This window comes from Saccharomyces cerevisiae, chromosome IV, assembly GCF_000146045.2.
Source record: "Saccharomyces cerevisiae S288C chromosome IV, complete sequence".
NCBI classification, from domain to species: domain Eukaryota; kingdom Fungi; phylum Ascomycota; class Saccharomycetes; order Saccharomycetales; family Saccharomycetaceae; genus Saccharomyces; species Saccharomyces cerevisiae.
In genome coordinates this window covers 1,018,242-1,039,587 of record NC_001136.10, presented here as the reverse complement: position 1 = coordinate 1,039,587, position 21,346 = coordinate 1,018,242, and the positions used below count along the sequence as shown (strand labels likewise).

General features: G+C 36.1%; 11 protein-coding genes across 11 annotated transcripts, besides 1 other annotated feature; 6 read left to right on the top strand and 5 right to left on the bottom strand.

Annotated features, from left to right (window-relative positions):
* Positions 1-78: 78 nt before the first annotated feature.
* On the top strand, positions 79-1,308 carry RTT103 (Rtt103p; the record flags this gene model as incomplete). The annotated part of the gene is made up of 1 exon (NM_001180597.1): positions 79-1,308. The coding sequence occupies one exon, from the start codon at positions 79-81 to the stop codon at positions 1,306-1,308; it is 1,230 nt and encodes a 409-aa protein (NP_010575.1).
* Positions 1,309-1,481: 173 nt separating this feature from the next.
* Positions 1,482-2,393, bottom strand: NSE3 (Smc5-Smc6 complex subunit NSE3; the record flags this gene model as incomplete). The annotated part of the gene is made up of 1 exon (NM_001180596.1): positions 1,482-2,393. One exon carries the CDS (start codon positions 2,391-2,393, stop codon positions 1,482-1,484), a length of 912 nt encoding a protein of 303 aa, NP_010574.1.
* A 321-nt stretch (positions 2,394-2,714) lies between these two features.
* INM2 (inositol monophosphate 1-phosphatase INM2) lies at positions 2,715-3,593 on the bottom strand (the record flags this gene model as incomplete). The annotated part of the gene is made up of 1 exon (NM_001180595.3): positions 2,715-3,593. The coding sequence occupies one exon, from the start codon at positions 3,591-3,593 to the stop codon at positions 2,715-2,717; it is 879 nt and encodes a 292-aa protein (NP_010573.3).
* A 419-nt stretch (positions 3,594-4,012) lies between these two features.
* MGP12 (Mgp12p) lies at positions 4,013-4,357 on the top strand (the record flags this gene model as incomplete). Its single annotated transcript, NM_001180594.3, has 1 exon — positions 4,013-4,357. The coding sequence occupies one exon, from the start codon at positions 4,013-4,015 to the stop codon at positions 4,355-4,357; it is 345 nt and encodes a 114-aa protein (NP_010572.3).
* A 167-nt stretch (positions 4,358-4,524) lies between these two features.
* On the bottom strand, positions 4,525-7,152 carry ZIP1 (Zip1p; the record flags this gene model as incomplete). The annotated part of the gene is made up of 1 exon (NM_001180593.1): positions 4,525-7,152. The coding sequence occupies one exon, from the start codon at positions 7,150-7,152 to the stop codon at positions 4,525-4,527; it is 2,628 nt and encodes an 875-aa protein (NP_010571.1).
* A 1,016-nt stretch (positions 7,153-8,168) lies between these two features.
* DPP1 (bifunctional diacylglycerol diphosphate phosphatase/phosphatidate phosphatase) lies at positions 8,169-9,038 on the top strand (the record flags this gene model as incomplete). The annotated part of the gene is made up of 1 exon (NM_001180592.1): positions 8,169-9,038. One exon carries the CDS (start codon positions 8,169-8,171, stop codon positions 9,036-9,038), a length of 870 nt encoding a protein of 289 aa, NP_010570.1.
* Positions 9,039-9,538: 500 nt separating this feature from the next.
* Positions 9,539-14,518, top strand: GCN2 (serine/threonine-protein kinase GCN2; the record flags this gene model as incomplete). Its single annotated transcript, NM_001180591.3, has 1 exon — positions 9,539-14,518. One exon carries the CDS (start codon positions 9,539-9,541, stop codon positions 14,516-14,518), a length of 4,980 nt encoding a protein of 1,659 aa, NP_010569.3.
* A 314-nt stretch (positions 14,519-14,832) lies between these two features.
* MRX10 (Mrx10p) lies at positions 14,833-16,077 on the top strand (the record flags this gene model as incomplete). Its single annotated transcript, NM_001180590.3, has 1 exon — positions 14,833-16,077. One exon carries the CDS (start codon positions 14,833-14,835, stop codon positions 16,075-16,077), a length of 1,245 nt encoding a protein of 414 aa, NP_010568.3.
* Positions 16,078-16,110: 33 nt separating this feature from the next.
* Positions 16,111-16,451: a long terminal repeat (Ty3 LTR).
* Positions 16,452-17,266: 815 nt separating this feature from the next.
* Positions 17,267-17,581, top strand: PHM6 (Phm6p; the record flags this gene model as incomplete). Its single annotated transcript, NM_001180589.1, has 1 exon — positions 17,267-17,581. The coding sequence occupies one exon, from the start codon at positions 17,267-17,269 to the stop codon at positions 17,579-17,581; it is 315 nt and encodes a 104-aa protein (NP_010567.1).
* Positions 17,582-17,923: 342 nt separating this feature from the next.
* On the bottom strand, positions 17,924-18,841 carry RRP45 (exosome non-catalytic core subunit RRP45; the record flags this gene model as incomplete). Its single annotated transcript, NM_001180588.1, has 1 exon — positions 17,924-18,841. The coding sequence occupies one exon, from the start codon at positions 18,839-18,841 to the stop codon at positions 17,924-17,926; it is 918 nt and encodes a 305-aa protein (NP_010566.1).
* Positions 18,842-19,167: 326 nt separating this feature from the next.
* RNH202 (Rnh202p) lies at positions 19,168-20,220 on the bottom strand (the record flags this gene model as incomplete). The annotated part of the gene is made up of 1 exon (NM_001180587.3): positions 19,168-20,220. The coding sequence occupies one exon, from the start codon at positions 20,218-20,220 to the stop codon at positions 19,168-19,170; it is 1,053 nt and encodes a 350-aa protein (NP_010565.3).
* Positions 20,221-21,346: the final 1,126 nt, after the last annotated feature.

Genomic DNA, 21,346 nt, shown 5'->3' with positions numbered 1-21,346 from the left:
TAAGTACAAGCGAAGAAGGTTTTAACGAAGAGGTAGAAAATTTGAAGAAAGCAATAATCCAAGATTAAAATAGACGGTATGCCTTTCTCTTCTGAGCAATTCACAACCAAATTAAATACGTTGGAAGATTCCCAAGAATCTATTTCCAGTGCCTCAAAGTGGTTGCTTCTACAGTATAGAGATGCTCCCAAAGTGGCAGAAATGTGGAAAGAATACATGTTAAGGCCTAGTGTAAACACAAGAAGGAAGTTATTGGGTCTTTACTTAATGAATCATGTTGTTCAACAGGCTAAAGGTCAAAAAATTATTCAATTTCAAGATTCCTTTGGAAAGGTGGCAGCAGAAGTATTGGGAAGAATTAATCAAGAGTTTCCGAGGGACCTAAAAAAGAAGTTGTCAAGAGTTGTGAATATACTAAAAGAAAGAAATATATTTTCCAAGCAGGTAGTCAATGACATAGAAAGAAGTCTTAAAACCGAGAGCTCACCAGTGGAAGCGTTGGTGTTACCCCAGAAATTGAAAGATTTTGCTAAGGACTATGAAAAATTAGTGAAAATGCACCATAATGTTTGCGCGATGAAAATGAGATTTGACAAATCATCAGATGAATTGGATCCATCCAGCTCAGTTTACGAGGAAAATTTTAAAACAATAAGTAAGATTGGGAACATGGCTAAAGATATAATAAATGAATCAATTCTAAAAAGAGAAAGCGGTATCCATAAACTGCAAAGCACACTGGACGATGAAAAAAGGCATCTAGATGAGGAACAGAATATGTTAAGTGAAATAGAATTCGTTTTATCTGCTAAAGACCCATCCAGATTAAATAAAAACGTTGATGAAGACAATATTATTCCTACGTATGAAGTGGGGGATGGAGATGACGATGACGATGATGGTGATAATGATGATGATGATGATGATGATGATGATGACAAAAATTACGATGATAGATCCAATGACAGCAATTATGGCGTTACTAATATTAGCACCACAGATAAGAAGAATGAAGTTGTAGAAAAGACAGATAGCGAACATAAAAACTCTACTCATAATCCTAGTGACAATCAATTTGGTATGAAACGAACACATGATATGATAGGTCATGATGACGCTAATGACATACCGGAAAAAAAGGTTCATCTTGATTCGAAGACGAGTGAAGATGGTACTTTCAACAGTGAGGATGGACATTATGAGTTAGATATAGAAGGCCACGTCGGCGCCCAAACCGACGAAGGTGTTGAGAATTCCGGAGGGGTTTCTTCTAGTATACAAGACTTGTTAAGTAAGCTTGCAAATTAATATGATGGTTGAGTAAAAAGAAAACAAGGAGATAACTTATACAAATATATAGTAACCCGTTTAAGTCCAGTCTTTTTTCGTAACTATTTGCCCATAGTTTATTTCGTATTCATCTTCACTATTTCCTCGACAAAAAAGATGCGCACCTAAACTACATGGACACCTATGCAATGCTATATAGAATATGAATCGCCAATGCTTTTTATTATATCATCGTGCAAACTTTTAGTCTGCTCCTTTTCAAGGCCCATGATTTCTTGCACCAATTTTTCAAGAGACTCTAGTCCAAGCTCAGCCTGAGTTCTTCTACCTATCCTGTATGATATCACTTCCCCGTCGGTATCGGATTTCTCCTCCAATCTGACTATATATTCGCGCTTTTCTAAACTTTTTATCAAATCTTCAATAGTAATGTTCAGTATAGCAATCTTTGAACCATCGCTTGGAATGCCAAATGTCTCTAGAAATTTGATCAATTCCTGATGTAATATGTTATTCTTAGAGAAGAAAACAATGCATAAAATGACGCTCAAAACACCCTTGTAAACAAGATCTCGATCTGTACTCAACTTGCTTTCTAAGGTATTGGAAGTTCCTGAAGCTATATCGTCACCAATATACTCTCCGGTAACTATTAGCTCTTCATAAGTGTGAGCGCTTTGTAAAATCTTGAAATCGTCAAAATTTTTTGAGTGCGGGACATTGTTTAGCAAGATAAATTTCTGGGCTCTATGTCCCAGTGGCTCAGGCATTGATTTATTTGTATTGCTATTGCTTCCATTACCGCCAGCGTTCATATTATTTTTTGACGGCAATCCTTGTAATTCAAACCCATATACGTTATACAGTATAGCATTTATGTCCATAAACATTTTACTAAAAGACGGTTTTGCTATGTTTTCCTCGCGAGCAGCTTCATGTATAACAGATTGTAACTTGTTTCTTGTTATGATCGAATTTTGAGATTCTCCTCTCGATAAAATATACCTAACCATTTTTCTAGCTACAGGATTCTCTTTAACGATCTTGGCCACGGCTAAATCTTCTGTTAAATCCACATCGCTGTCATTATCTATAGAACTCATGCTAATGAGAAGCTTATGTTTATCGAACAACCTTCCCTTGTAGCATACTGATATAGGACCCCTTCAATCGAAGTTGATAATAAGCGCATTACTCTTCATTGAAATTTTTCTTCACGTATATCGCGCTGTTAAAGGAGAGGGCCGCATGCATGTAATACTTGCTATTCTTGAGTCAGAAGCCCACACTAAGTGACCTGTGAAATCAAGTTGCTGCTTCAAGATATCGTCCTGTACTGGAAAAAAATACTAGTAGGAATTGCGTGAAGTACTATATAAACTTTTCTTAGATGTAGCTTATTTAACGACACCTGAGGGGGGCATTTAGTATTCTAACTCACCCGCAACGTGAGGCCAAAACGATTCTGCAAATCGCTTCTGCTCCATCGACTCACATCCACCTCTAATAGCCAAGTAACATCTTCTGTCTAATGGAATGTTCCATTCTCCACAATTTCCGCCAACCATTATTCCTCCTGCTTCCTCAAGAATACACCAACCGGCACAAACATCCCAAGCCCAGCAGCCACCTTCCCAATAAGCATCAAGCATGCCGCTCGCTACGTAGCATATGTTCATGGCAGCACTTCCTGCACTTCTGAACCCGTGAACAAAGGCGCCGGACTCACTTAGTAAGTTTTTATAAGTATTCATTTTCTTATCAAAGTTTCCTTGGGAACCTTCAGTTCTTTCCGAACCTCCTTCTAAAGCAATTAAGGATTTTTGCAAAATCAATGGCCTTTTTGAAACCTTTATCTCCTGATCATTTAAGAAAGCTCCATTGCCTTTGGAAGCATGGAATAGTTGGTTTAAGTGAGGATTGAAAACCACACCAACAACCGGCTTCCCCATTTCAGCTAAACCTAGAGATGTACAACTATAGGGGTAACCGTGAATAAAATTAGTAGTACCATCGATGGGATCAACAATAAATGTAGGGCCGTTAGTTATTTTCGTGACACCTTTTACATAAGTTTCTTCTCCGATAAATTTGAAACTGGGATACTTGGCCGTTAAATTTTCCTTGATTATAGATTCAATTTGTTTGTCTAAAGCAGTTACCAAATCTACGCCATTTGCTTTATCATCATATGAACAAAAGTTTGTTCCTGCGTGCGATTTTACGAGAGGTCCTATTTTACTCCTAAGTAATTCAATAAATGTGTTCTCCACTTCCTCTAGTACTTGCCTCGTTAATACCATCGCTTCAATCTAAGTTTACTTTACAAGGGCTTGTGGAGCTTCAACTTCACTTATTCTCTATATTGTTTTCACGATTTTTTCTCCCCACGATTTCATATGTAATGAAGCAGGGTGCTTCACGGCGTTATCACTCGGAACACTGACGTTCTTTATTAAGAATTACCGTTTTAAGGGAAATAATAAGAGGTCACTTAATATGACTGTGAGAATCCATTTTTGTAGTTTTTTAGTTACTGGCTTTGGAATGTCAATATAACTGTGATTGACTTCCCTTTTTTTCGCTTTATGGGTCTATGATGTGCGCAAGTTGTTACCTTTCCGTAGAGAGTTCGGAGTTGATGCATTGTAAAGTTTCGTTTAATTCATAACAGAAATTCGTAATTATTCAGTAAGACATAAAACTTAAGGAACATATCACCATGTTGAGAGCGTTCCGCTGTTCTATACATACTTCGAGGGTATTGTTACATGATGCTGGAGTGAAATTAACTTTCTTCTCAAAGCCTAATTGTGGGTTATGCGATCAAGCAAAGGAAGTGATAGATGATGTATTTGAAAGAAAGGAATTTCATAATAAAGCAGTTTCACTAGAGATAGTCAACATAACTGACCGAAGAAACGCAAAATGGTGGAAGGAATATTGCTTCGACATACCAGTACTTCATATTGAGAAAGTTGGTGATCCTAAGTCGTGCACCAAGATCCTGCACTTTCTTGAAGAAGACGATATCAGTGATAAAATAAGGAGAATGCAATCTAGATGACCTCTTTTGTTTTTACTAGAGTTACAACACTGTAAATATTTATAAGCTATGAATAAGTATATACCTCAAAAAACTATATCTACGCTAATTTTACTATGCATACTTCTTACGCAGGGAACAAAATGAAATGTATTCGCACAAAACGATTTCAAATTTTCCATTATCCTCTATTTCCTTCTCCTTTTCTTGCTTATTTTTAATGACTGGTCTTCGTCTTCTACTAGTAGTAATTTTTTTCTTGAAGAAATTGGAGGTTTCATGCAATTTGAACCCTTCTTGATTTTTCCTCTCACTGGTTTAATTTGGATTGGGGAAGGGTTGGTTAACTCTAGGTCGTCATTTGATGATGAAGAAAGATCGAACTCATCGTTAAATTTGGATGTTTCTTTGGATGAATTAATTCTTGACTTACTTATATGATCCACCTTAGGACACTTTTTCATAGGAGAGTGAATGGCAGCAGAGTTATTAGGAAATAAGTTGGACGTCGTAGCATTTTTTTTGGGTGAATCTGATGGTTTAGTAAAATTTTGTGTACCTTTTTTACTAGGCTCGTTCCGTTTATGGTTTTTTATCTCTTCTAGCTCTTTAATCTTCTGTTCTAATTCCCTCTTTTGCGATTGCACCTTTTGCTGTAAATTTTTGGTGACTTCTTCCAAACTTTCGAGGTTATCTTGAAGTTCTAACTTTTCAGCTGTTATATCTTGCTTCTCCGATTTCAGAACTATCACTTGCTGTTTTAGGGTTTTTACATCGCTTAGTGATTCTTCAACACCAGTTTCCTTTTTTTCTAAACAATTTTTTAAGTGCCTATTCTGCTCTTCAAGCTCCAATTCATGAGCCTTCAGTTGTACTACTTCGACGTTTAGCTTTTGTAGCTGCTCATTGTTCTTTTGGAAAGCCTCCAGTTTGGTTGTATGATCCTTCTGTTCATTTTCTTTGATTTCTACTAGCTGTTGAATTCTTTGCTTCAGAGTGTCGTTTTCGGAAACTAAAGCCTTCACAATTTCATTCTGAGAAGATATTTTATTTTCGTAATTTGATTTTGTTGTGATGTTCAAATTGTTGAGTTTTTCTAGTTGATCCTGGACTTTTTTCAGTTCATTAGAAAGGTTTTCATTTTTTTCAGTTAAACTTTGTTCTTTGCCAGAAATTTGTGAAATTTCGATATTCTTCGCCTCCAACTTTTTGACCAAATCTTCATATTGTGCTTCTTTAGTACCAAGAGAGCTAATAATCTGATTTTTTTGTGAAGACAAAGTTGACCTTTCACTCTCCAAATGTTTTATCCTTTCTTCATACTCATTCGACTGAACTATTTCTGCCTTATATGCCTTCACCAAGTTTTCCAAACTCGCGTAATTTTTGGCTGTTTGAGACGCATCATCAAGAAGCTCTTGCCTTGTGTTATTCATTTCACTTACCAAAGCAGTTTGAATATTCCCTGATGACGTTAATAGTTCTTCTTGTACTCCCATTATAAGTCCTTTTTGCGTTACACTCAGCTCATTTATTGTTTTTGCCATTTCATCCTTACTGGATGACATTTTTTGTTCAAGATTTTCTTTGATATCTTCATATTGCTGCTTTAGCATGGTCTCTGTATTACTACTCAACTCTACAGTGGTGTTCCTCAAGCCTACGTTAAGGGTATCTTTTGCCACATCGAAGTGCTTTTGTAATTTTTTTTCAAACAAATCATGAACTCTTTCTTCGAATTTGTTAAATTGCAGTAAATGGTGTGCTTTATCTTCTGAAAAGAAATTCTCAATTGATTTAATCATTTCTTCTCTATTTTTTCCCATTTCCTGTATTAAGGAACTGTTTTTGATTTTTTCTTCGCTCAACTGACCTGAACAATCATCTAGTTCTCTTTTCAGGTATTCAATCTCTTTACCTTTTTTCATTAATTCTGCATCCGCCTCCTTTTTGTTCTTCCCTAAATCATTTATTGTTTTGTTCAAGTTTTCAATACTTGTCTTAAATCCGCTTATCCTTCTCTGATATAGTTGGTGGTTTTGTCTTAAATCTTTCAATTTAGTTTCTTGATTATTCTTATGGCTCGTCAACGTTGCAATCCTTTCTTGAAGAGTTTCTAAACAAGATTTATATTTTCCGACTTTTTCATTGATCTTATCAGAATTGGAAGCATACGACTGTAGTCGAACTTTCAACTTTGCATTATCCTGTTGCTGCTTTTGTAGCTCTTGCTTTAAATTTGAACATATTCTTTGAGTGTTTGTGAAGGCTTCTAACAGGACATCATTTGAAGATGTACTAGAATTATTGATGGACGTGTGCAAAGGAGCCTTTCCATTTGTCATAGTATATTCATGCATTTTACTATCCTTGAGAGTTGTCTCAGAATCGTTAGGATCCCCATGACTTTCTTTCGTTTCTTTTGCTACTCCTTCACTCACTTCTCTTACTTCTGTAATTTCAAAATCTTCATCAGTATCATTTTCAATTGCGGCAACATCATTTTTTAAAATTCTGTTGTATTGGTCTGTTGATGTTGTTTTTTTTGGTGAACCTATTTCCATATCATCAGAATAACCATGGTTTCTCTGACTAAGGCTCATACTTGTAATCAGTTCTTGTTCGGTAGAAGTTTTGTGGGGTTTTTTGAAGGTATCATCTCCCTCTATAGAAGAACCCACGTCTAAACAGTTGGATGAATTCTCGACAACAGTATTAGCGGAAGAATCTGAATCTACATCTCTGACTCTCAGCTTAGCGAAGATGTTTGGTCGAGGCTTGAATCCCATTGAACTATCTCTAAAAAAGTTTGACATTCTCTAAAAATTTAGCCGCCGAGGGTATTTTACTTCCGAATCTCAAAGAAAAAAATATGCTTACTGTTAATCCTAAAAGAGGTGACAATATTCAGCTAAAACTTTCAGAGACTTGCAGTTCTCTTCAAGGCGGTCAACTTTAACAAAGAGGTAGCAGATTGTTTTCTTTATTTGTTCGCTATTTACAAGTGAAGAAGCAGCTCTTCATAAAGGGACAACACGGCTTATAGCATTTTTTACGAAAAGTTTGACCGTTTAGAACAAATATTTAAAAACTAGTACTCGATTTCTGGCGCAGCAAAAATATAGCATTATGTCCGATAAACACAGTTGTGATCTGTCTTGTGATCGCATACTCTGCAGATAATCAGTTGAAATAGCAGCTTTTAAGTGAGAATCTTATTCTTAGTCTACATCGTTACATTGTATCAGTCACAGGTACGGAGAGAAATTATACTTTTCGATTTCATTCAATGTAGTTTCTTTTTTACATTAAATATAGTTTTCCAGTAGTGCACTATTATTAAGGCGCTTCTGTTTTTAGTCAACACTTTTTCAGATAGTACCTTTCAGGTGGTTAGAGTGCGATCCCTTTAAAAAAAAGTATTCGTCAACGATGACAGGGTAAAGAATAAATGCAGCACGCCTGGCGTATACTGCTATAATTGTACATCATGTTATCGGCGTTGATTCTCAATTGTTTGGTGATTAGCTTTTATATATAGATAGAAACCCAACGTTGGATAACCTCACGACTAACTTTTTTGTATTTTAGAAATAATTTGTCGATCGGTTGTATATTTTTGTCATATATTATCTAGAAACGTTAGGGAATAAACTGTTATCTAGGGTCCACTAACATACGCGCAGTTCGGAAATCAGCAAACATCACTTAAAGGACACCTGCTATAAACTGAATTGTGTCCAATTTTTCGAGTAGTTAGCAGTTCAATAAAGGGCACGTTATCAATTGTTAAAGGCAAAGAATCAGAATTAAATCATAGCAAACGACCAAAATGAACAGAGTTTCGTTTATTAAAACGCCTTTCAACATAGGGGCGAAATGGAGATTAGAAGATGTCTTTTTGCTCATTATCATGATACTTCTTAACTACCCAGTGTATTACCAACAACCGTTCGAACGTCAGTTTTACATTAACGATCTCACTATATCGCATCCTTATGCGACAACTGAACGTGTAAATAACAACATGTTGTTTGTTTATAGTTTTGTCGTGCCATCTTTAACCATATTGATAATTGGTTCCATTTTGGCCGATAGAAGACATTTGATTTTTATTTTGTACACATCTCTCCTTGGTTTATCACTCGCTTGGTTCAGTACGAGTTTCTTTACAAACTTCATCAAGAATTGGATTGGAAGACTAAGACCAGATTTTCTAGATCGTTGCCAACCTGTTGAAGGCTTGCCATTGGACACTTTATTTACTGCAAAAGATGTGTGTACGACTAAGAATCACGAACGTCTGTTGGATGGGTTTAGGACAACTCCGTCAGGTCATTCAAGTGAAAGCTTTGCAGGACTGGGTTATTTGTACTTCTGGCTATGTGGGCAACTTTTGACTGAATCACCGTTGATGCCTTTATGGAGAAAAATGGTGGCCTTTCTACCACTGTTAGGAGCTGCACTAATTGCTCTATCCAGAACTCAAGATTACAGACATCATTTCGTCGATGTAATTTTAGGGTCTATGTTGGGTTATATAATGGCACACTTTTTCTACAGAAGAATCTTCCCACCCATTGATGATCCTCTTCCGTTCAAACCATTGATGGACGATTCAGATGTCACCCTGGAGGAAGCAGTCACCCATCAGAGGATCCCGGATGAGGAATTACATCCTTTGTCCGATGAAGGTATGTAAGAATAAAAAAGAATATATACTCCACATGACATACGAAATATACGTATTTATTGTTCTGTATGGAATAACAGCGATTACATAAAGATGACATGTTACTTCTTTATTCAAATTAATCTTGACGTGCAAGGGCCTGCTTGTTATTTCATCGGACAATCCCAACATCACTTTACACGAAAGCCTTAGAAGTTTATTATTTGTTTTAAGTTGGACTATAGTGATGTAGGTAGTTTCTTAGGAAGCAGTTGAGTAGCTGATTTTTGAGATAAGAACCTGGTGTAATCAATCTATAAACAGCCTAGAATCTTTTTAAGCAAATTTACTTTTACATTTATCTCTATCTTCTTTCTTACAAGAAGTTATTTTCATTACAAAAGGACATTAAATACACTAAATTTTCAATCTTTACATTGTTGGAAAGCCTCGTTGTCTTTTAAGATTTTATAAGCATTGATTTTTTTTTTCAATAATTTTCCGTTCCCCTTAACACATACTATGTATAAATGTCATTGAGTCATCTCACTTTAGATCAATATTATGAAATACAGTGCAACGAACTTGAAGCGATACGTTCCATTTATATGGATGACTTTACTGACTTAACTAAAAGAAAGTCTAGCTGGGATAAGCAGCCACAGATTATATTCGAAATTACGCTTCGATCTGTTGACAAAGAGCCGGTTGAATCTTCTATAACATTACATTTTGCGATGACCCCAATGTATCCTTATACCGCTCCAGAAATAGAATTCAAAAATGTACAAAATGTAATGGATAGTCAATTGCAAATGCTGAAAAGTGAATTTAAGAAAATCCACAACACCTCCCGAGGCCAAGAGATTATATTTGAAATTACATCTTTTACTCAAGAAAAACTGGACGAATTTCAAAATGTGGTAAATACACAGTCCTTGGAAGATGATCGATTACAAAGAATCAAAGAAACTAAAGAACAATTAGAAAAGGAAGAAAGAGAAAAACAACAGGAAACAATAAAAAAAAGATCAGATGAGCAGCGAAGGATAGATGAAATTGTTCAAAGAGAGTTGGAGAAAAGACAAGATGATGATGATGATTTGCTATTCAACAGAACAACCCAGTTAGATTTACAACCACCTTCAGAATGGGTTGCATCAGGTGAAGCTATTGTCTTTTCAAAAACTATAAAGGCAAAATTGCCTAATAACTCAATGTTCAAGTTTAAAGCAGTTGTAAATCCTAAGCCAATAAAACTGACATCAGATATATTTAGTTTTTCCAAACAATTTCTTGTGAAGCCTTATATACCACCAGAATCTCCGTTGGCAGATTTTTTAATGTCTTCTGAAATGATGGAAAATTTCTACTATTTGCTATCTGAAATTGAATTGGATAATAGCTATTTCAACACAAGTAATGGAAAAAAAGAAATAGCAAATTTAGAGAAAGAGTTAGAGACGGTGTTGAAAGCTAAGCATGACAATGTGAATCGATTGTTCGGTTATACGGTGGAGCGCATGGGGAGAAATAATGCAACGTTTGTTTGGAAAATAAGACTCTTGACAGAGTACTGTAACTACTATCCATTGGGAGATTTGATACAATCTGTTGGATTTGTTAACTTAGCAACAGCGCGTATTTGGATGATTAGATTGCTTGAAGGATTGGAGGCCATACACAAATTGGGAATTGTTCATAAATGTATCAACTTAGAAACCGTGATCCTGGTGAAGGATGCAGATTTTGGAAGCACTATTCCCAAGTTAGTTCACTCCACTTATGGCTACACTGTTTTGAATATGCTATCGAGATATCCAAATAAAAATGGTTCTTCGGTTGAGTTATCTCCAAGTACATGGATAGCCCCTGAGTTGTTGAAATTCAATAACGCCAAACCTCAAAGATTAACTGATATTTGGCAACTTGGTGTTTTGTTTATCCAGATAATCAGTGGATCTGATATAGTGATGAATTTTGAAACGCCTCAAGAATTCCTAGATTCAACAAGTATGGATGAAACTTTATATGATCTTCTTTCGAAAATGCTTAATAACGATCCGAAGAAAAGATTAGGAACATTAGAACTACTGCCCATGAAATTCTTAAGGACCAATATTGACTCTACAATCAATCGATTTAACTTAGTTTCCGAAAGTGTCAATTCTAATTCCTTGGAGTTAACTCCTGGAGATACCATAACCGTTCGGGGCAATGGAGGTAGAACACTTTCACAATCGAGTATACGAAGAAGATCATTTAATGTTGGTTCCAGATTCTCTTCTATAAATCCTGCAACGCGATCACGATATGCTTCTGACTTTGAAGAGATTGCAGTTTTAGGCCAGGGCGCATTTGGACAAGTTGTCAAGGCACGTAATGCTCTCGATAGCAGATACTATGCGATCAAGAAGATTAGACATACAGAAGAAAAGTTATCTACTATATTGAGTGAAGTAATGCTGTTAGCAAGCTTAAATCATCAATATGTTGTGCGTTACTATGCTGCATGGTTAGAAGAAGACAGTATGGATGAAAACGTTTTTGAATCAACTGATGAAGAAAGTGACTTGAGCGAATCTTCCTCTGATTTTGAGGAAAATGATTTATTAGATCAAAGCAGTATTTTTAAAAATAGAACAAATCACGATTTGGATAATAGTAACTGGGATTTCATATCGGGGTCAGGATATCCGGATATTGTCTTTGAAAATAGTTCTCGTGATGATGAAAATGAAGATCTAGACCATGATACTTCCTCGACTTCCTCGAGCGAAAGTCAAGATGATACTGATAAAGAATCAAAGAGTATCCAGAACGTTCCAAGAAGGAGGAATTTTGTAAAACCGATGACTGCTGTTAAGAAGAAAAGTACGCTTTTTATTCAAATGGAGTACTGTGAAAATAGAACGCTATATGATTTGATCCATTCTGAAAATTTAAATCAACAACGTGATGAATATTGGAGGTTATTTCGACAAATTTTGGAAGCACTGAGTTATATACATTCCCAGGGTATCATTCATAGGGATCTGAAGCCAATGAATATTTTTATAGATGAATCGAGAAATGTTAAAATCGGTGATTTTGGGTTAGCTAAGAACGTCCATAGATCTCTGGATATACTTAAGCTAGATTCACAGAATTTGCCAGGCAGCTCAGATAATTTAACATCCGCCATTGGTACAGCAATGTATGTTGCTACTGAAGTTTTAGATGGTACAGGTCACTATAATGAAAAGATTGATATGTATTCACTTGGAATCATTTTTTTTGAAATGATCTATCCTTTCAGTACAGGTATGGAGAGAGTTAATATTTTGAAAAAGTTACGATCAGTGTCGATAGAATTTCCTCCTGATTTCGACGATAATAAGATGAAAGTTGAAAAGAAAATTATAAGGTTACTCATAGACCATGATCCCAATAAAAGGCCTGGTGCTAGGACATTATTAAATAGTGGTTGGCTTCCTGTGAAGCATCAGGATGAAGTAATCAAAGAGGCTTTAAAAAGTTTGTCGAATCCTTCATCCCCTTGGCAACAGCAAGTTCGAGAAAGTTTATTTAACCAATCTTACAGTCTAACAAATGATATTCTATTTGATAACTCAGTTCCAACATCCACTCCTTTCGCAAACATTCTCAGGTCCCAAATGACAGAAGAGGTAGTTAAAATTTTCAGGAAACATGGAGGAATTGAAAATAATGCTCCTCCGAGGATTTTTCCAAAGGCCCCCATATACGGTACGCAGAATGTATATGAAGTGCTTGACAAGGGCGGTACCGTCTTGCAGTTACAATATGATTTAACTTATCCTATGGCTAGGTATCTATCTAAAAATCCAAGTCTGATTTCTAAGCAATATAGGATGCAGCACGTTTACCGACCTCCTGATCATTCAAGGTCAAGTTTGGAACCTAGAAAGTTTGGTGAGATTGACTTCGACATAATTTCAAAATCTTCCTCAGAGTCAGGATTTTATGATGCAGAAAGCTTGAAAATTATCGATGAAATATTAACCGTATTTCCTGTATTTGAGAAAACAAACACTTTTTTCATATTAAATCATGCTGATATTTTGGAGAGTGTTTTCAACTTTACAAATATTGATAAAGCCCAAAGGCCTCTAGTTTCACGAATGTTGTCGCAAGTAGGCTTTGCAAGGTCCTTCAAGGAAGTAAAGAATGAACTAAAGGCGCAACTGAACATATCTTCTACGGCATTGAATGATTTGGAGTTATTTGATTTTAGACTGGACTTCGAAGCAGCCAAAAAACGCCTGTATAAATTGATGATTGATAGTCCGCATCTAAAAAAAATTGAGGACTCTTTGTCCCATATATCAAAGGTTCTCAGTTACCTAAAACCCTTAGAAGTTGCAAGAAATGTTGTGATATCTCCTTTGAGTAACTACAATAGCGCTTTTTACAAAGGAGGTATCATGTTTCATGCAGTTTATGACGATGGATCCTCACGTAATATGATAGCTGCTGGAGGGAGGTATGACACTTTGATATCCTTTTTTGCCAGACCATCAGGAAAAAAGAGCAGCAATACTCGTAAGGCTGTAGGTTTCAACTTAGCGTGGGAAACAATATTCGGTATAGCCCAAAACTATTTCAAACTCGCTTCTGGAAATAGGATAAAGAAGAGAAATAGGTTTTTGAAAGATACAGCTGTTGATTGGAAGCCAAGCAGGTGTGATGTATTGATATCGAGTTTTTCGAACTCTTTGTTGGACACAATCGGGGTTACAATACTGAATACATTGTGGAAGCAAAACATTAAAGCGGATATGTTAAGGGATTGTTCCTCGGTGGATGATGTCGTTACTGGCGCTCAACAGGATGGTATAGACTGGATTTTGCTGATTAAGCAACAAGCGTATCCACTAACCAATCACAAGAGAAAGTACAAGCCATTAAAAATAAAAAAATTGAGCACTAATGTTGACATAGATTTAGATCTTGATGAGTTTTTAACCTTGTACCAACAAGAAACTGGTAATAAATCTTTGATCAACGATAGTCTCACTTTGGGCGATAAGGCTGATGAATTTAAAAGATGGGATGAAAACAGCAGTGCCGGTAGTAGTCAAGAAGGTGACATAGATGATGTTGTTGCTGGTTCGACTAATAATCAAAAGGTAATTTATGTTCCAAACATGGCTACAAGATCTAAGAAAGCTAATAAAAGGGAAAAGTGGGTTTATGAGGATGCAGCCAGAAATTCTTCGAATATGATATTACACAATTTATCCAATGCACCAATTATCACTGTTGATGCCTTAAGAGATGAAACTTTAGAAATAATCTCAATTACTTCTTTGGCTCAGAAGGAAGAATGGCTGAGAAAAGTTTTTGGGTCAGGTAATAACTCGACTCCTAGAAGCTTTGCCACGAGCATTTATAATAACCTCTCCAAAGAGGCTCATAAAGGGAATAGGTGGGCAATATTATACTGCCACAAAACCGGAAAATCATCTGTTATCGATTTACAGAGGTAGGCCTTTAAAGATCTGTGCGGCGCTATAACGCATCAGTTAAAGGTAAAGTATATACAATGTCTTAGATACTATATTTAGGCTAGCTGATTCATCTAATTCACCGTTGTAAAGGGGGTAGGTCACCTTTCTTATACATATTCCTGATACTAAAGACAAATGTAGGTTTAATGAGATGGTCTACTTCTTCTCTCCTTTCTCTACTTTCCATTTTGTATTTAATTTTTCGGTGAATATAAATGTGTGCGTATGTTGTGTGAGGCTCCTCTAGCTCCTACGGGAGACATTTAATAAATGATCATAATATGGCGTGAAGAATGCTTTCATTCAGAAGTTTGACTAGCACATTCGGTTTCGTATCACGATTCCAAATTAGACGGTTAGGAACTAGTTTATCAATACAGAATTTAGAAGTGCAAGATGGCCGTTGGAAAGGTAAACTAGCTACAGAGAAGAAGACCAATAGGGAACACAAGTCAGTGGATACGAATATCAAGACAATGAAGATGCTTAAAAACCCGAAGAATTCTACTCGCTATTTGAGACGAAGTTTTGTGCCAAACCACAGAAAGCAGGAGAATGGACGTGATATTCTGGAGGATTCTTTAAGTAAAGATCACTTAAAAGTGAAGAGTTGTATCACCATTACCACCGGAGAGGGTTATGATCTCAAAAGATGCATGAAATTGCTTACTATGCAAGGATTACAACCGACAAATTTGATACCTGATGAAATCGTGTCATTTAGTTATCAGGATAATGGCAATAAAGGTGACGTAATGATTTTAGGTCAAAATGGATCTATTGTAAGCTGGGGCTTCAGTGAATCTAGTGTTCGAAACTGCATAGTGCCTATAGTTAAAGCAGCGAGTTTAAATCCACTGAACGGAGAAGACTTTGAGACTGAGGACATGGATTATGTGGAAATAGAAGGGGAACAAGATTTTGATAAGCTTTCCAGTTTGGATAATAAGGTAACACCGAGAATTGCATGCGAAAGCTTTCTTTCTGGAGATTTGATAATAATTAACTCCTTGGATTCTGATCAAGGAATGCTAGATAAGGCGGCATTCTCAAGTGGGCTATCGAGAAGCACCAACTTGGCAGTCCTAGAAGAAGCAATGGAAAAACATATATCAAAGACCAGAACAATAACAGAAAATATTTCTAAGGGAACAAAGTTAAATCTAAGGTCAAGTGATGCATTAAAGTCAATAGGCCGCCTTTTTCTAATTAGAGGAAAGTTGAACCTCTATTCAGAACTAATTGAGACCCCTGATCTTTATTGGAGTGAACCTCAATTGGAAGAGATTTTTAAAAATGTTTCGAGGTATTTGGACATAGGCCCAAGAATAAATATTCTGAACAGCAAGCTGGACTATTCTACGGACGAGTGTCGAGCCCTCATCTCTCTTTTAAACGAGAGAAACAGCACTTTTTTGGAATGGATAATTATATACCTGATTGCTTTCGAACTGTGCTTTGAAATTTATCATTTCTACCAGAAATATTCTTCCTACTGCTCAGAACCCACGAATGATGATCTAGATGCTACAAAGTAAGAGATTTTTTTGTAAATAAGAGTTACTTTTGTATGTTGTATTACGGGCTCGAGTAATACCGGAGTGTCTTGACAATCCTGATATAAACAGTCTTAGGGAAGTAACCAGTTGTCAAAACGGTTTATCAGATTAATTCACGGAATGTTACTTATCTTATGTATTATATAAAATATGAATCATACTAAGTGGTGGAAGCGCGGAATCTCGGATCTAAACTGATTGTTCAAGCATTTATACGTTTGGGTAGTTCAGCTAGGGAAGGCCGTGTTTTATCTCATGTTGTTCGTTTTGTTATAAGGTTGTTTCATATGTGTTTTATGAACGTTTAGGATGACGTATTGTCATACTGACATATCTCATTTTGAGATACAACATTGTATATACACAGAACAATGAGAAAAAGTTCCACTCAGTAATTAATATTCTTTTACCCAACGTTTCCTTATAACGTTGTTATTGAAAAAGGGATATTATATGAATCCACGCACCTGATCTGGCTCTTAGAAGCGACTAAATAACTACATATGTAAGAGATCTGCTCCTGCCACAAGAGAAAGCGTTTTTTAGCGATAAAATCAAGATTTCTCATTTCCTAATTGCTTATGACGGACGACCTTCATTATTAGAACGTGCAAATGTGCATTAGCGTGTAATGATACATACGCAAATTACAATAAAAAATAAACATGTAAATAAATGAGCCCACTTAAAATAATATGACATATATTAGTTTGCACTGTCATGAAAACCCTGATAACGTGGTGTCATTTTTATTACACCCGTATATTCATCAGCCCGTCCTAACCTATCCGAACGACGCAGGATGGCCACTAACATCGCAAATAGTGTTATTACTTTTTCCATTTGGATGTTCTGCCCTATAATGTTACGCAGTTCCGAGCTTCGCTGACACGTGGGAGGTGGGATATAATATTTGCACGGGTTCTTTTTTGTGTCGTCTGGCGGAAAAAAATAGACTCGTCTCTTGTATGGCGCGCTAGTAATTTATTATTTGCGATGCGCAGAACCTTATCTTTTGTTTTCTATTCAGTATAAAACTTGAACGATTTCACCAGATGTTTGTACACTTTGATTCATTGCAGCCCAAATAGAATTTTTGTCAACTGCCATACCAAACTTGTTGAACTAAAAAAAAACGACAGCAATTGTTTTTCAACCTGACACCAAGATGGAAGATACCTCGAGGTGCATCGATGATGTACTGAAAATAGGACAACAGGAGAAGGAAATAAGACAGGCAGAGTTTTCTGACGCACAAGGGGAGAGAGAGGAGGTTAAGTGTATTGATTACACAGTAGATTTGGAAGCAGGTCTTCCGCGCCACGAGAGTAGTGGAAAAAGTAATACCCTCAAACAGTGTTATAACGCCGTTCTAGGGTTTCTCGAGGAACTCATCATCGTCATTATTATTGTGTTGCTGTTGTACAGTTTGACAATGGTAGGTCTTTTTTATGTGATGACGATGACGAAGTTTTTGTTTTAATAATAAGAATAATGGGATTTGTTTTCTTTCAAGATTTTTCTTTTGGATAGTACATGCCTTCAGAAATTAAGCAGGGAGGCAAAAGATAATATTTTCTCATATGCATTTATAGCCGAGCCTTTTTTCTTCGCAGTATGCGTTTGTTTTATAGTAATTTAATGATTTTTATGTTTTTGAACACCGCAGTCAAGAAAACAGTAGGAAAAAAACTGCGGGCGTCTTTCATACTGCCTTTAGTAGTAAGTGTAATTTTACAATCTATACGTACCGATATATATACATATATTAATGCATGCATGTATATGTATAAGCGTTGCTTTTATTTCAGTTTTTTCGTTAATATTAGATCTCGCGGGCATTTTCAGATGTAAGCATGGCTGCATACTTGTTTCTCTTTTCTGAATCCTCCTTTAAAAGCTGCAGTATTTGATCAGTTATTTTCTCAATAATGCTGTAAGCCTCGTGACAACATTTCATTAGCGTCAACGCATCCATTGGTAAACCACCCGCTTTGGAAACTTGTACCACTTCACGGTTTTTGTTTAGCGTAACCGTCAATACACCATCTCGCAGTAGTTCCTCTTTCAATGTTGCATCAATGATGGAAATTTCTGAGTTAGTCTCACCTTTTATGTTTTCCTCGGTGTCTTGAGGATTGAAGAAAGAAAAAGTTACACATATTGGAATATGCAGTATACCTAGTGGAACTGGCTCTCTTTCATTAACAGGATGAACAATGATCTGCTCGCCATGGACAGTTATATCTGGTTTCTTAAAATGCATCAATCCTGCCATGACGGCAATACACGAAGCGTCAATAAATCCACCATCACAATCCAGGAAATGTACATCAGCTCTCACAGCCCAGCATTTACTGCCAGCAACGATACATAGTCCTTCCACGTCCAATGCGCCCGACCGCCTAACAGATTTTTCAATTATTCTTGAACATAAAACTTCATCTTCCCCCGTGATATTTCCATTTTCAAATTGAGAACCAGCCATAGGAGATATTTCTGTAGATATTACAAATAATCCTTCAAATGGCCTGTCTTCGTATGGTTGTGCTATTTGACAACTAATCCTGCAGTGAACTTTGGTGTTGCCCATTTTTACGCTAACATCACCAAATTCTTTACCAAACGTTATTTCCACGTCACGAAATTGATCAAAGGAGCGGCCGTCCAACCTATAATTCTGTCTCAGTGCTTCTAAGATAAATTTTGACTCGGATGCGGATATCTCAATGTCTTTGGCCATTTGTCTTTTAATCTAATGTATATTCTGAACAATTTTGCAATCACTACGTCCTGTTGATTAATGTATCGAGACTGAAAGTTAGGAAGTTAGAAAAAAAACTTGAAAGTTGGTAAGGTAAATACAATCTAGCAACCGTTTCCTATTCCTTTATATTCAGACATTTGTTAACATCATCGAGGGAAAAGTTGTTAATTTTTTCTTGAATTCGAGAAAGGAAAAAAAAGGTAGCCCATTCGTTGGTAGTGACAATATTGTGTAATTATCTCGCACTGAGGTCATCACCACCGAGTTATAGCATTCAAATTGCTGTTTAATTATGATACTAGCTACTTACGTTTAAAAAATCCATCAATGGCCCCTTTTCCTATGGCTACTTTTGGTTTTTTATTTTGAACTATTTTTTTGGTAACTTTTTTCACTGGCAATGAAACCCTGCCATTCGAATTTAGGCCTACATTCATGGCACTTTTCATCAGTAATTCTCTTTCAGCATTCTGTAATTCGTTCGTAGTCTCGTAGTTTTCGAGTTCTATGAAGCTAGCTTTTATATCCGGATTTAGGCAACCACTATCCATTGTAGGTGAAAAGGTAAGTAAATTATGGTAGGCCGCCCTTGGAATCAGGGAAACTAAAAGATTTGTAGCCATAACTACCTTGTAGCACTGTTTTATTTCCGTTGGGGCATTTTTAAGTGTAGGGATACTTGGAGGAAAGTTTTCTACAATTTTTGATACCTTGCCTAACAAAAATTGTGTTATCATTGCAGATGTGATCTTGTAATAGACGTCACCAGCTTCCTCAATGGTTTCACTAACTTTTGCTAAGCCACTCTTGAGACGACTTAAAGAAATGTTTTCCCAATTCTTGTCATGGTTATCCGTTAAGAAATCATGGTAATCACGCACCGTAAGAAATTTCTCATTGGTTTTGCTGTTGCTTTTTTGGTTTTCACCAGTATCACTTGAATTGGAGTAATCTTGTTCATCTGCTGAAACACTGTTTCTATAGTAAAATCCAATCAAACTAAAAGCAATATCGTATAAAGAACAAAAGTGTATTTTGCTTGAGTTAAAAACATAACCATCGGTGGGATCAGACGTATTTACAATGAAAGTTGATTTGATCGGGTGATTTTCCTTAGTATAGTGATATTTATCATTTGCCAAATCTTCCTCATGTGAATACGAGGGCCCTTTGCCGAATTGAAAAGATCTTATTTCGTAAAGTTTTCCATTAATATTTTCGAAGAGCTCGATACGAGGTTTGGATGTAATATTGGAAGGTGGCGGCAGTGTAAAAGTGTTTATAGTTTTCGAAGTTTCATAATCGTCTGGTAAAATTATTAGTCGTTCTTCCCCCCCAATGTTGGAAACGGTCATGCTTTTTGTTCGAGAGGCCAGAAAAGAAAGTCAACTATTGCGACAGAATAAGATTAAATTTGTACTCGATTTGTTTCTGCTGTTGTACCAGAATCATTAACCAGATCTGACTTTAATTCTCATCGCGCTCGTGCTTTTGACAAACTTGTGAGAATGGAGTCTGTAGTGCCTTAAAAGGAAAAAAACGCGTTGTGGTTATGAATATGAGATTTCATAATCCAACTATGGCATCGACAACATTGAAAAGATAATGAGCTGGAAGTTGCTCCATTTTTTACCTTTTGAAATTTCTTCTTATATGTATATGCTCACTTTACTGACTAGTAAAATGTCGTGAAAATTTTTAGAGTTCCATTTTGGCTCAAGACAATGGCGCTACGAAGAAACGCCATACTTAAATTCCCCTCATGAACTTAGAAATTCACGAAAGAAGCTGAATCTTTACAGAATAAATTTGTAGAAGAATTTTTCTGTTCTTTTATGCTTTATTCGTTGCTGCTGTTGATAATCAGCGATAGCTGAATTTATTGAATAGAGAGGCCGGGAAACTTCGTGCTACTGTAGAACTGAGATATAGAATACATCACAACTGGATGTATTAGACAAGTTTAATTTACTAGGAAAAAAAAGCTCAGAAACTTACAATTCTAATTAATGACTAGAATTTCATATATGAATCCTAATTCAACGTGAAATTGGTGGACTTTTCAACTTGTCACACTCAAGTAGCTCATTGTTTCTTTCTCTGCTCTTAAAAATGACAATGCCACGCAAACATACGTGTGTTAAATAATGATATCAGCGCCAGATGTCACTGAATGTCAATACTTTAGTTATATCTGCAACGGTATGAGAAATAGGCGAATTTTAAGAGAACTGTTCGTATTCTATCGTTGCTAAAGGCTACAGTATCTGGTATACAAGATATATTAGAAGTTTTTCTCGAGAATTTAAGAATCCACAAAACCAAATTTGTTGGAGCGAATCGTAATTAACAGTGTTGATAGTTAGTAGTTAGGTTGTAGTATTGATTAAGAATAAAAGCAGATATTCTTATTCTAAAAGAAAGAGATATAAAATACACTCCGACTGGACATATTAAACCTTGCCGATATAGCAATGATGA